The sequence below is a fragment of the Tenrec ecaudatus genome, chromosome 12 (assembly GCF_050624435.1).
Source record: "Tenrec ecaudatus isolate mTenEca1 chromosome 12, mTenEca1.hap1, whole genome shotgun sequence".
NCBI classification, from domain to species: domain Eukaryota; kingdom Metazoa; phylum Chordata; class Mammalia; order Afrosoricida; family Tenrecidae; genus Tenrec; species Tenrec ecaudatus.
This window is the reverse complement of record NC_134541.1, coordinates 89,673,194-89,688,770: the sequence shown is the minus strand read 5'-3', so window position 1 is coordinate 89,688,770 and position 15,577 is coordinate 89,673,194. Positions and strand designations below refer to the sequence as shown.

General features: G+C 38.9%; 1 protein-coding gene across 5 annotated transcripts in view; it reads left to right on the top strand.

The window, feature by feature from the left end:
- The window catches only part of SPOCK3 (SPARC (osteonectin), cwcv and kazal like domains proteoglycan 3), a 416,201-nt gene extending 408,063 nt beyond the window's left edge, over window positions 1–8,138 (top strand). For all 5 annotated transcript variants that reach the window (XM_075528014.1, XM_075528013.1, XM_075528011.1 and 2 more), the window contains 3 exons: window positions 654–716; window positions 6,044–6,181; window positions 7,972–8,138. In XM_075528014.1, coding sequence (XP_075384129.1) covers window positions 654–716; window positions 6,044–6,181; window positions 7,972–8,138 — 368 coding nt within the window. The remainder of the gene's footprint in view (window positions 1–653; window positions 717–6,043; window positions 6,182–7,971) is intronic.
- The last annotated feature ends 7,439 nt before the right edge of the window (window positions 8,139–15,577 follow it).

Genomic DNA, 15,577 nt, shown 5'->3' with positions numbered 1-15,577 from the left:
ATTCAAAATTTGAGTTCCTCATTTATACTAAAACTGCTATTTGTGTGGTGTAAATTGAAGAGCACAGAATTCTTTGCTGAGGGGTTGAGACATGGAAATACCACATTCAAAAGCAGAAAGACCAGATTGAGGATATGTGAAGAATTTTTACTAGCCCTCCTAACAAAGCTACTTCTCTGTATTCTGTGCAGAATTTTAAAACAGGAGGAAAAGAACCAATTAATTGTTTTTTGTAGAAGTCAATTAGTAAAATTTATGTGGATGAGTTGATATGTTTTAATTATATAAGAAGTAACTTGCATCATATAAGTATTTGTATAGTTAATATTTTATTCAGCTAGTCAAATCATTCTAAAAATAAGAAAATTCTCTAAAGCAGGAGAGTCTCACAGATATATACAAAAGTTCATGCAAATATTTCATGTATCAAATCATTTTCCATTCTTTATTGTAGCCATCTTGCAAGTATGTACAATGTGTGTGTGTATATATATCCACACACAGGTATTGTACATTCATAGATATGTATTTTTATAAGTTCACCAACTAACCAGTGTGTCCTGAGCCTTAAAGCTTTAAGTTTGATAGTGTAGAAACCATAACACCTTTGTGTTGCTCTGACCCTTGAAGTAACATGTGTCATGCCATCGCAGATCCTCCTTGCCAGACGGAGCTCAGCAAGATGCGGAAGCAGCAAGGGGTACAGAAGCTCCGAGGTGAGTAATAGATCATTCTTCTGAAGGCATTATTACTTACATAAATAGCCCCCGGGAGAAAGAAACATAATATCAATATTAATCCAACAAAGATTAGACTGCACTAAATTTCAGCAACAAAATTTATGACGTTTTTGAAAGCCATTAAACTTACTTTTAGTTCCTCAACTATTGAAAGATATGATGCCTGCTTTATTACCTTAATATAATGTTCATTTTTAAATTTATTAAGCAAAAAAGAGGTTTGAACAATGCTAAAATTAAAGCATCAGCAGAAACTTTAATTCTAATTCTGTGGTTAACAATTCAAAAATTGATGGCTGTGTATACATGAGATTTAGATCAAAGACTTGTACCAATGAAGCCAAAAAACACTGAAACACTGTCAGAATACTCTCTCTCTCTCTCTCTATATATATATATATATATATATATAATGTATATAATCAATGTGAATCAAATACCTAAAAGCAAAATGTAAAACTATAAAGATCATTAAAATATACATAAGTTCAGCTGAAGACAAACCTAAAATTAGGTAGATGTCCCGTCCCATGGGACATTCAACATGGATCCTGGAGGAGAAAGTGGGAATTGGGGGAGGTACAAGAAGCACAGAGAATGAGGACAAGACAGTATCTTGATCAAGTCCTGTTTTAATGAACAAAGAGTTACAGCTTATATCGGCCAGCAAGGGGGGAAGCATCCGCCGCACATGCAAATTAGGCTACTTTGGCAACAGGCCAATCAGGGAGTTCAAGGGAGTGCACCCTGCCCGTGAATCAGAAACGGCTTACAGTCTTGAACCAGGTACGCTGCCGGAGCGGCATGTTTATGCAAATCAAGCACAGGCGAGGACAATCTTTTACCCAATCAAGGGATGCAGGACACAGGTGCTTTTCTAAAGATCATTACACCTTGTTTGCTCAAGCTTTACAGCTGCAGGGTAGAAGAATGCCCCGAGCTCAGGCTAATAAATTCCAAGGAATGGCCAGGCCTCATGATTCCGGACAGGTAGATATATGCTTCAAAACATGTTAGTAAAAAGAGAATAAACACAATGGAAGCAATATTTTGCCAATAATAAATATAACGTGGCACAAAATCTTAAAGTTCACATAAAACTTCAACCTCTAACAAGGCAAACAATTCAATTCACAAATGAGCAGAGGACATGAACAGACAGTTCACTAATAGAAGACATTCAGATAACTAACAGGAAGAAATGCTCATACTGGCCATTAGAAAGATGCAAATCCAAACAACAACGGTATATCAGCATATCCTAGCATGTAGCAAAGTTCAAATAAATTAAAAAAACAAATGTTAGCGAGCTTGTGGAGAGAATGCTGGCTACATACATTGCTAGTCAAAATGTAAAACATTACAATCACTGTGCTAAATGATATGGTGAGTCTTTAAAAAGTTGGAAACAAAAGACCTGTAATCCAGGAATCTCACTACTGGAAGGTATACCTAACAAAACAGCAATCACAATTCACACAGATGTATGCACAATCATAATCTTCACAGTATTGCTCAAAAAATAGTAAAATGATAGAAACAACTTAAGAATCCATTAATGTATGAGGGAATACAACAACCAAAGTACATATACACAATGGAATACTATTCAATATTAATGAATAGTGATGAATCTTCCAAACACCTTAGAACATGGGTGAACTTTTAAGATATTGGGGTGAGTGAAGTATGACTATCACAAAAGTACACAGATTATATGAGACCCTGAATGTAAAAAAGTAGAGAAAAATTTTGCACATAGAATGAATCAACTTTGAAGGTTACCAATTCTGCAGCAGATGGGATGATAAATAGCTATATAGAGTGTTGTTATATAATGATTTGGATGAAGAGAATGACCATATACAATATATAATAGGGGTTAAATCAACAAAAAATAATCCAAAGGAAGGCACTATGAAGAACAGAAGAGTTTGGGCATTAAAGATAAATCCTATTACACATAATGCTGGAATAAAAGTAGTAGCAATAACCTAGGAGTGTGTCTATAGATTCTGCAGCTCAGCGTGAGTGGAAAGACAATAGAGCTACTCCCCGGGAATGCATATCAGGTTGACTGGGAATATTTTCACATATGTACTTATATGTCATATAGAGTGGCTAGGAGACAGAATTGACTAACAGCAGTGAGATTGAATTTTGGAGTTTGGTAAATGCATCCATAAACACTTAATATATCACACCGCAAACACCATACTCATTGCCATTGAGTCGATGCCAACTTACAGCTACCATATGGGACACAGTAGGGGTGTTCTTGTGAGTTTCTGAGACTATAGCTCTCTACGGCATAAGAAAGCCCGGTCTTTCTCACAGTATAGCATACAGGGGCGAAAATTAAGAGAACTTCTTAGCCTTAAACCAAGAGCTTGAGAAAATGAGCCATGGAGTCTCACAGCTTAGGACCATAGTCTTATAGGACACTAACCTAAATTGGCACAATGTAATCTATAAAGATAATGTCTGTATCCTATTTGGTGAGTAGAAACTGAAAGCTAACAACTATTGATTCCTCCCATTTGAGAGCAAAAATGAGTAAAGAAAATCAAAGGTGCATGGTAAAATTGATCCAAAAAAAGAATGGCCACAGTACCCCAATTTACATTACCCTGAGGCCAGAAGAACTAGATAGTGCCCAACTACCACTGCTGAGTGCTCGTAAAGACATCACAGTGAATGTCCGGAAGAGTGGGAGTAAGTGTCAAACCTAAGTCCAGATCATAAAACAAAGAAGAGGATGACTGCTTGATGGAGTATAATGGAACCCCGAAGACAGTGGCCCTTAGATATCCTTCAAGCTTAAAATTAAAATTACCCTTGTGGTTTAGCTTTCAACCAATGATAGCCCTTTATTGTGAACAATACACAACCACCAATGTTCTGCCTAGTGTGTGTCTAGATATAAAGCTCAGACGGCACACAGCGAGAGGAAAGATGGCGATACGAAAAGGTCAGCACGGGGAAGAAATGGGCAGTGTGCTATTACATCGTGGATATTGCACTCAGGGTTACACAAAATGTGTATGAATTGTGGAATTGAGAAACAATTTGCTTTGTAAATTTACACAAAAGTTAAAGCTCATAAAGCAAAACAAAAAGAAATGATGGTCATATATAGGAGGAGATAACAAAAAATGGAAATTTTTTTTCAAAGTTACGTTTAGAAATTTTTTTATGAAACAACCTTATCACCTTCAAAGTATTCTCCATTATGCTTAGTACATTTGTCAAGTCTGCGATTCCATTCTTGGAAACAATTTTCAAACTCATCTCTTTGGGTGGCACATAGATCCTCCCTCATCATTTTCTTCACCTCTTCTGTGTTGTCGAATCGCTGTCCTTTCGTGTCCCTCTGCATTTACAGAAACACAATGTCACCCAGAACAAGGTCAGAAGAGTAAGGTGCATGGGGCAAGATAGGCATGCTGATTTTTGCCAAAAACTAGCACATTGCGACGGCTGCTTGAGCAGATGCATTGTCGTGGTGGCAAAACCAGTCCCCCGTCTGCCACAAAATCAGGCCTTATTGGTAGCATGCTGTTATGCAGTCTTTTCAGATCCTCTAAATAGAAAGATTGATTAAAAGTCTGACCTGAAAAAAAAAAAAAGTCTGACCTGATGGTGGAACAAATTCCAAATGTATTAAAAGTCACTATTTTCATCTATTCAGGAAGTTGACAGATGCCCACAATGAGGTTTGTCATCAATTGACATTTGACCTTTTTTGAAATGGAAAAATCACTTGCACACTTGAGGTCTTCCCATAGTGCGGTCCTTGTAAGCTGTGTTCAACATCACAGCAGCTTCTGTGTCATTTTCCCTGAGCAGGACGTCAAATTGCATAGCTGCATGCTGCTCACTGAAGTCGGCCATCTCAAAAAATGAGGTCGAGGAAACCTCTTTTACCAAGAAATGAACTGTGACCAGACAGGCCTTTCTAGGCCGCCCCACTGAGTGCAAGTTGCTCGCTGCTTGCCCAGTGTGAAAAATGCATACTATGAAAGCTCCCCTTCGCCCAGCACAATCCCAGTGTTTTGTTTGTGTTTGATCCCCGCTTACATGTCATTTGAAACAAATGCATTGTGGTAGTTTCTTAATCTGGTATCAAATTGTAAAGGGATGGAGTCTAGCCTGCCAATCAGGTTACAGCTTGATGACCTCATTTGGAAGTGCCATGGAGATTAATAAGCTCACTGGAGGCCAGATAAACTCCCTCCCTGCAAGACATTACTGATGACAAGTGTGTTGGAGTCATGCTGATACAGCCAGAGCCCTGGAGCTGGAGGAGCCATGTAGAGACCCACTCCAGCCCTGAGATGCTTACAATGCCACTGGAGCCGCAAGCTTGTCCACCCGCCAGCCTGTGAACTTCCTGCATTTGTTGTCATTGCGTGTGTTTCATGAGTCCAAAGAGGACTTTACAGATTGGTATCAAACGTTGGATTTATAGACTTGATCTGGACTGGGCTTGGATGTTTTCTCAATATTCAATTGTTTTGCATATAAATCTCTTTCTTATACATATATGAGTGCCTATTAATTTGTTTCTCAATCAACCCAGACTAACACATGCATGTTGATGTTTGGCAGAATTATTCTCAGATAGCCTAAGAGAGATTCAAAGATTTTTTTAAGTGTGTTTCATTTTTACTTATTACTGACTTGCAGTTAGTGCATAAATACACATATAGACATTTGTATAAATAAGTTCTCATTTTCATTGATTACACTATAACTATGGAAATTGTAAGATAGAATGGACCTGCCATATCACCATTTCCAAGGCTGTGACTCTTTACAGTAGCAAACTGCAACACTTTTTTCCTGTGGAGTGTCTGATTAGTTCAAGACACTGGCTTTTTATAATGCCTCCAGTCCTGTCTCCAGGAGTCCATATACATGAGGAGAAATGTACACCAGGGTGTACTCTTTAACCATCGTTATGCAATTTGTACTATATGACGAAGAATGTGGTATAGGGATTGGAGGAACACTTATTAACAACATACCATATGCAGATAATGATCAAAGATAATAGCTTTCAACATGGATTAGATTGCAACATTAAAACAATCTTTACACCAGACCAATAAGAAATATCAGGATAAAAGATAAAGAGATCACATTTGGCACGATTTCCAATTTATTTTAATCAATCTAGTGGTTTCAAACTATGGACCATGCAGATCCCCACCTAGCGCATACCCTTGACACCACCAGGGCACCGTTAGAAGTGTATGTATAATGTGTATATGTAACATAAATATATGTGTGTTTCACAGGGCTGTACATCCCACTGTGTGATGAAGATGGGTATTATAAACCAACGCAATGCCAGGGAAGAATCAGGCAGTGCTGGTGTGTTGATAGATACGGAAATGAAGTCACAGGCTCTAGAACAAATGGTGTTGCGGACTGTGGTAAGGAGAGGGTTACCTGATTTAGGCCCATCCACAAATAGTATTTTACATCTTCTTTTCTTTGTTCAAGTATTTATGGAGGACCTACTCTATGAAGCGCTCCGCAATATGATGACAAAAATATTTTACAGTGAATTAAAAAATTATAGACAACAACTGGAATTGCATAATTCTATATTTTCCTCCTTTTAGTAGAAAAGGACTTTTAGATGGCCTCCCCACCCCTCTCCTAATCCATTGTACTGTAACTGACTAAACCAAACGAGGGCCTATCTCCACATGACAGCCCCTTGAACTGGAGAGTGTGACATAGGAAATATGGAAGCTCACTATCCAACAAAAATAACAATTTTATAAAGTAAGATCTGTAACTTACATGTGCATGACCAGATTTACTTATTTTTCAATGTGAAAATGTGATCTCTTTTTTCAAAGATGATTATACTTAATTACTTTTTATAATCATACAGCTTATGTTTGTGCCTAAAAAGGAATATAACAACTCAGACATGTACTTTTAGGTAAAAAATGTAGAATCTTGGTTTGCTTCGAGGCATTTTTCCACAATGCAGTATTCAAATCAATATTTTGTTTTGCTAAGGTGAAGTTATTTTTGTTCTTTAATATTGTATTACAATTCAGTTAATTATAATTAACTACCAACGGATTTGAAGATCAAAGTACTAAAAATAGCAAAACTAAACATACACATTATGAGTTGATAGTTGATTGAAAACAAAACAAATGGATTTTTGTGTCTGAAAATGTTGTTGATATTTGAAGTATATGTAAGATTATTGTGTAACTACATTAGTGTTCTATAGATGTAATAAGTTACCAAAACGTAGAAGCTTAAATGATGTAAATGTACTATTTTAGTATTTTACAGCTCTGGGTATCAGAGTTTACAGTTGGTTTCCCTGAGTAAAGCTGAAGCTGCAAGCAGGGCCACATTCCGTCGATGGACACTAAAGGTGTCTGACGATCCTTTTGTTTTGCACCTTCTAGACGTCCTCATGGTGCCACAATATAAGCATTGAGTTACTTCTCAAAATGTCATCTGTTCAAACCCACCAGTCTCTACGAGGGGGAAAGATATGTCAGGTTGTTTCAAGATGCTCTAGAAAGACCTTCTAGAGTAGCTATACTCCATCTTTTTGAGTCGCTATGTGTGGGAAATGGTTCACTTGCTGTTGAAGAGGCCATTCTCTGTCTTTGGCCTATGACTCCTTTTATCTGTCTTTAAAGGCTTATGCATTGCACACCTCTGAAAATGCTGTGGTCATGTTTCTTTCAGATACTATCTGAGAAAGATTTTTCAATTTAAAGGAGACATGTGATGATTTGAGGTCATTTAGATGGACCAGGATAAACTCCCAATTTAACAATTCTCAATTCAATCGCATCTGCAGAGTCCTCTTTGCCAGGCTACAAAAATCAGGAAACAGACATGGCTGTGAGACAATTATTCTGCACACAACACTAGTAGTAATATTTTAAATTATTGATGTAATTCAAAGTCTCTCATTGGTTTTTATAAAATTTGTTCTGAGCTAAATATGAGTGGAAAGGGAATCTTACATATAATATCTCAGTGATAATTCTTCTTATAAATGTATGACATTTTGACAAATAATAGAGATTTAACATGTAATAATATTCTAATGAGAATTGATCTTAACATTTGTTAAGAAATCTAAGAAGCGTATTAAATTTTATTAATTTAATCAGACATTTCTATCAGTAACTATCTCACAAAATCAATAAAGATAATGTTTACCTTTTTTTAGCTAAAGATTTTGAGATCTCTGGGGATTTTGCAAGTGGAGATTTCCATGAGTGGACCGATAATGAGAATAATGAAGATGATATTCTGAATGATGAAGATGAAATTGAAGATGATGATGAAGATGAAGGAGATGATGATGATGGTGATGAGCATGATGGATATATTTGATTGATGGAATCTGAGATCTATAAATTCTACATTGATAATAATTACAAAGTGATAGCCTACCGAAAGTTACCTTGTTGCCCAAAACACAATGATGCTAACCCTCATATATATTTTGTGTAATTCCAAATATTACAGCTAAAGTCGTAGGATTTCATGTTTAAATAAGAATCATGTACTTTGAATTTTATGTAACTTATCAATGAAGAGAACACATATTAAGTCTAGCCAGACACAGAAAGTTATGAAGAGTAACTACCAGACATTTTCATAAGAAAAACTCTTAGATCTCCCACAAGCGAAATAATAATGCATTCCTTAGACTGCATTGCTAGAAGATATTCCAAGTTAAGGGTACGTCATTTACCAGTGACCTTGGATCCAAGGATTTTGTGAAATCATGATCTCTCCCAAACCGAGCGTGAGTCACAGATGAAAGAGGGTAGTACAAAGGGCGACTACAGCCCTCGCTGTGCTTCCATGAACGGTGAGCGTCTTTCCATGGGATGGTTCTGGATATGAAGTGCATATTACAAAATGGAAAACATGAAAAACCATATTCATCAACTTAGCTGTCCTTTCAAATGTGTATTTTATTATAGTTATAGCACAATTTCTTTACCTTTTCTGATTTCTTTATCTATATACCCAGCAACTTAGAGTGCAGAATTCAAAGGAAGAAGACATAATTTAAACATACTTTCACATATCAATAAAATTGTCAGTTGCCTCACAGTTTATTTTTTTAAATCCATTTTTTCCAATTTTGGATAAAAATTTAAATTATGTTTAGAATGATGGCATTTTTGAACTTGTGCCAAAACTTAGAGGAAGTATTGTATGGTACCTTCCCAAGTAGATATAGAAATGTTTTAGCATGAATACCAATATGAGATCTTAGGGGTGATATAAATTCACCTAATTACCAAATCAATGCCAGTGTAGGCACTGCTGCGGGACTGAAGAAATGGACTCTGGCTTTCTTTTCTTGTTCTTTTAGTTACACGGTTTCCATGTGGACTTGTTTATGATAAATCTGTAAATTAGCATTTAATATTTAAAGGTAGTAAGAATTACTTTACTCATTACATTTGAGTTAGCATGTTAATTGTGCAGGCACTTTGGCACACCATCATTTTGAAGTATATCAGGCACTTAATTTGTGCTCATAATAAAAATAGAAAACAACTGTTAAGACTTATACACTGGTATCTTTTATTTCAAAGTGGGTCAACCAATTTCCAAACATAAAATTCATTAAAAGACTAAAGTAGATGAATTCTTTCCATTTGATTTTACAAATATTGCTCCCTGTCCCGGGTGTCTGACAATCGAAAACTGGTACTTGCCCTTTAATTGCATGTAGATATGACCTCCCTTTGAACTGATTGAGCCAACCCCTGGTCAAAAAATTCATCATCAAAATCACCTTCAGTTGCGGCATATTCAGCTTTAAAATATTGAAAAGGCTGCAAGCCTTTTCTTGCACTAACGTAAGACTAATGAAGAACTGTATGCACCTTCTCTGACTTACCTATCGATTCAGTTTAAACACGAATTCAGAAATGAATCACATTCATAACCCAGGGACTGCCTACACACAGTGTCAGAGACTTCAGTGTTGACCTTATGTAATCTTAAAATACAGTTTCTCTTTTTACTGTTTATTTATTGTTTATGAAATAAAAAATCTGTGACCAAATTATACTGTTCCTTAATGTTTTTCTGGAGTATAAAATATATCATGATTTTTAAATTTTTTTAAATGATTACTTCATAAGCTAGGGCAACTTTTAAAAAATTCGAACTTCAAACAGTTTTTGACATCAAGATTTTGTATTTCTGTACATGTGAAATATTTTGTTTGCTTCATTTTTCATATTATTAAATAGATCCTTTTTTCATTGGGGATAATATACATAAGCTCATGTTTGTAATCATATTTAACATGCCTTATCAGTTCTTTCTTAAAAGCAACAGAATTTCTGAAATGTGGTGAGATAACCTCACTTCTTTGTCAACTTTATGGGAATAATAAAACGTGTCTTGTGGATTGTTTAGCAAGACATAACTACTACTATTTACAGAGATTTAGTAAATGAATTTAAATTAACAAAGATAAGTTTCTTGAAATTATTTTAAAAGAAGTGTCAGTCTTCATACTCCCTCGAAAATAATAATCCAATTTGATAGCATATATATATTAGAAATGTTGATGTTGTATTTCTAAAAGTATCAATTATGTATAATACATTTGTGTACATGCATATACTAATATGTAGTGTGTATTAATTCTGTTCATCATAATTTAGTTCATTCTGAATAATTAATTAAATCCAGTTTATTTATGTATCCTCAAAATATAAACATTAAACACCACCTCTCAGTTAGGCTTGCTAAACAGTGTAACTTCAGCAGTGAACAAATTGATCATGGAACTAATATTCCAGCGTTATAGACAAGCAATGAAGAATAAAATTAATTCCAAATGTAGAATTTAGTTTTAAGTACAAGAAAAAAAATAAAGCAAAAAGGAAGGTTGTGGGCAGATGCAAGGTTGGGTGCTGTGGTCCACGTGCTATGAGAGGAAAGATGCTTTAGAACGAGAGGTGGAGTCGTGAAGGTCTCCGTGGGGGGCTTTCCAGGAAGAAGCAAGAGAAGACCCTGAAGTGACAGTGCACCTGCATGCTAGAGGCGCGCGGCGAGTCAGTGACTCCGAGATGCTAGAACCAGGACAAGTCGCTTCATCTATTTATAATTATACTTGCTTTGCATTTAAAATTTTAATCACTAAAAACACATTGTAATGAAACAAATCAAACAGCTATTGCCTACATTTTAATTTAAATAAAGTATAACTTACCAAACAGGAGTTTGTTTGTTTTTTCTTAAAATAGAATTACAAGACCTGGGCACAAAGTAACAACTTTAAAGGAATAGTTTTATTATTACTATTTGAAAAGGGATGATGGCAGAGCAGGGGACCCGCATATTCGGAGAGCTCTTTTGAACAAAGCGGGTTTGGTGTCCAGGTAGCTGAGTGGTAGGAGTCTGGTGAGTGAAATATCCCACCGGACAGCACCCCACCTCCACCCCATGCATTTATCCTGAGCAGGGGCCTCGGTGATACAGGACCCGATTTATGGGACATCTCGGATCACTAGGTTGTCGCTATGGCGGCTGCGACTGGCTATAGCCCCACTCCATCCCCAGACCGGGACCCGAGCCCAGAGTCGCTTGCCTGCCCTGCCTAGACACACGCAGCGGTCTCACAGGACCCCACAGGAGAGAAGCTTCCCTTTCCCATGGTTCCCCCCTCCCCACGTAGCATCGATCTGCCCTTGGGCCCGCGTCCCTCCCTCCATTCATCCAAGGCCCGGGTAATTGACCTGCAGGCCACCCGGGGCTGCCTGGCGACTCCCACGTGGGGACCATCCACCCCCATAGCTTCCTGGGACCTCTCCTTCAGCACCCTGTTTGCCCAGCCGCCAGCCCCGTCAGCTTAGCGCCTGCTCCACTCCCAGCCGTGAACCTGCGCTGTGCACTTCCCGCCGGAGCAGCCTGCAGCCAGAGACCAGCCCGCTGTTACCCCGACACTGCTTTTCCGCCGGAGTCACTGCAGGCTGGCCTGAGCCACCGCGGAGACCGGTGCCCGCGCTCCGAGCGCTAGACCTGCCAAGAGCGCCCCTTCCAACACGCACAGTCCTGGGCGCAATAGTGGGCGCCCCTGCCTACTGGGAGCGCCAGTGACAGGGCTTGGCACTCCTGCCGGTGCAGCGCTGCCCTCCCTGTGGCTGTAGGGATTCCAGCAGCCGGCAGCAATGAGCTCTGAGCCTGCCGTGACAAGTTCCTTCAAGGGCGGAGGACAAGCGCCATTGCTCGCTGTTCCCGCCACTGTCAGATGCTGCTTGCACCACATCGCTGTGGAGCCTGCACAGCTCACAGGGCCGGCAGCTTAAGCGATAAACATTCCCACCTGCTAGGGAGCCTGGGACATGGAATTGTGGTCCCCTCCAGAGCCGTCTGTGCTTCCCAGCTGGCTCTCCCCACTGCAGTGCCCTGCGGAGTGCCCAGCACCAGCGTCTAAGCCTGCCCCAGCTATTACGCGCCAACATAGAAGGCGGGCACTGTGGCCTGTGCCTCTCTCCGCACCCCTTGTGGTCCCAGCATGTTCTGGCCAATGCAGGAGACCCCCCCTTGAGGGGCTGCTCCCGCCTGTGTAGCCCTGCCCATAGGCTCAGCTCTACAGACCTGCAGAGACCTGGAAGTGCTTGCTGATCTGAATAGCATTATCCCCCCACATAGTCCGGCTCCGGAGCCCAGATGAGCACCACGTCCCATGGCAGCGAGGCCTCGCCCACCTCAGCCTTGTATTAGGCATCACTAGAACTTGGAGGGAAAAGAGAAAAAATTTAAATATATATTATCTCGCAGTGGTTTTTCTTTCTTTTACTTTCTGTGTTGTGTTTGCTCTCTTCTTTCTTCCTCCTTTTTCATTATTGCTAGTACTTCTCTTCTGCCCCTTTTCTATAGGTTTTCCTTCTATCTCTTTTTTCTTCTCCTTCCACTTCTACTATTATCACTTCTTTTCTCTCCTCTTTTAGAGCTTCTTCTTCCTCTCTCTTTATTTTTTTCTTTTTCCTCTCAAAATTTTGTTAAAAGTTATTCTTTAATTTTTAATCTTTTCTTCTTTTTTATTACTAAACCAAAAAAGGGGCTGCTAAGAGTACCCTGACAAATCAGGTCAAAGAATCCTGAGGGCACTCACTGAGGCTCCAGCCCCCACCCCAGTTGCTGAAACATCTCACCACTGTGGGTCACTAAGCCTTTGGGGAACTCTGCCTACACAGCAGTCTGACCCATCCTTATAGTAGGTCATAGGCAGTAGCCTGAAATAATCCTTAACAGTAACACAGATAAGGTTCCCCTGGCCTCCCAGAAGCATGGGGCCTATGAAAGAATCAAGTAAAAATCAACAGACCACATTACTAACAACAAAAAACACCAGAGATGAAACATAGTAGCAGAGTTATCTCTCATAGAAAAAACAGATACAGATCTGCCACATAAGGAAATCTTCAGAAGTCTGCTCGCAGTAATACAGGAGCTGAGGGAAGCAACCCAGATTAAGAATGCAATGATAGAGGAGATGAAGTCCACAATAGAGGGAATGAAATCCACCCAGAAAAGGGAACTGCAGGAGCTAACACAGGAGGTAGCAGAAGCCATACACAAGGTCACAGAATTTATGATTAGGCTTGAGGAGGCAGATAAATATATCAGTGATTTCAAGGACACTCAAATAGACCTGAGCAAATGAGAAAGACAGATAGGAAAATTAAAGAAATAGAAGATATCCTGAGATCAATTACAGATGCTATAAAGAGGAATAATATTCAAATAATTGGTCTACCGTAGCACAACACAACACTCAAGTCAACAGCCAAGATAGCAAAAGGAATTTCTGGAAGAAAACTTTCCCACCCTAACAAGGGAAAACCAGGCACTAATACAGGAAGCAGCAGAAAGGACGCCAGCTAAGTTAATTCCCAAGAAGAAAACTCCAAGACATATAAGAGTAAAAATATTCAACTTAGAGGAAAAAGAAAATTTTTACGGGCAGCAAGAGAAAGGAAGACAGTCACATACAAAGGAAGGCAGGTAAGAATATGCTCAGACCTATCAGCAGATATCATGAAGAAGAGGAGAGAATTGAGTAACATCTTCCAAAACCTGGGGAAAAAATGCCTCCCCCAGAATCCTGTACACTGCCAAGTTATCCATTAAGATAGATGGTGAACTAAGGGTCTTCCAGGACAAGGAAAGACTCAAAGACTCAAAGAATGAGCTGCAAGACACCCGACCCTGCAGAAGATACTGGCTGACTCACTATGGCCAGAGGATCAACCTCCATCAAGAACAAACAGGAGACCACCATATAGCCCATCTCCATCTAGAAGCCAACATGCCAGCAAAAATTACCAGGACAATAGGGTCTCAGATGGAAAAGAGGACAAGATAGAAACTGTCCACTCAAACACAGCACACTGATATGAAGTGAGATAGGTAAAGACCCAAATCACAAAACAGGGTATGACAACTATGAATGCACAGCTAGTGATAATAACTCTGAAACCAATGGACTCAATTGGTACATTAAAAGAAAAAGGCTGGAAGACTGGCTCAGACAACAATCCATCAATCTGTTGCCTGCAAGAGACACATCTTAAGCGCACAGACAAGAATATGCAAGAATAAAGGATTGACAGAAAGTTTACCAATCAAATTGTAACTCAAAAAATGCAGGGGTGGCTGTCTTAATCTCCGACAAAATGGACCTCAACATTCAAACCATAAAAAGAGACAAAGAGGGACACTACATAATGCTCAAAGGTTCAGTAAACTAAGAACCACTTGGCAGATTGAATATTTACGCTCCTAATAATGGTGCGGTGACTTTCATCAAACTATTAAGAAGATGAACAAAGAAACCAGGGACTCAACAATTATAGTAGGTGACTTTAACACTCTGCTATCAGAGAAAGACAGATCACTGGGAAAGAAGCTCAGCAAAGATACCATAGAGCTAAACAATGTAATTAGGTAACAGGACCTGGTAGACATCTATAGAACTTTCCATCCAAATGCAAAGGATCTCACATTATTTTCAAATCCACATGGATCTTTTTCAAGAATAGACCACATGCTGGGACACAAGTCCAACCTGAGTAAATTCACACACATAGATATTATCCAGACATCTTTCTCAGATCACCATGCCATAAAGCTGGAGATTAATAAGAGGATGTCCAGAAAAGCAAGGGCAACCAATTGGAGAACGAACAACGATCTCCTGCAACATGGATGGGTACAGGCCCAGATCATTAGGATATTAGGAAGTTTCTAGAAACTAAGTAGAATGAGAATACACTGCATCAATATTTATGGGACACTGCGAAGGCAGTTATCAGAGGTAGCTTGATATCATTAAATGCATACATGAAAAACAAGAGAGGTATATGACAGATACATTAACACAAAACCTCCAACAACTACAACAGAGTCAATAGAACAACCCCTCCAATAGCAAGAAAAAAGAAATACTGAAAATCAGGGCGGACTTAAACCAGTGGGAAGACAAGAGACCAATGCAAAAGATAAATGCAGTTAAAAGATGGTTCTAAGAAAAAATTAACAAAATTGACAGTTCTCTGGCAAAGCTTACCAAGGATAGAAAGGAGCAAACATCAATAGCCAGGATGAGGAATGAATCAGGGGCAGTAACAACAGACCCCAATGATATTAAAAAGAGAATCACAAAGGACAATGAAGGTCTGTATTCTAATGAATTCAGAAACATGGAAGACATGGATAAATATTTGGAAAAACAGGCTCTCCCTAGATTATCTCAGACAGAGATCAATAACCTCAACAAACCCATA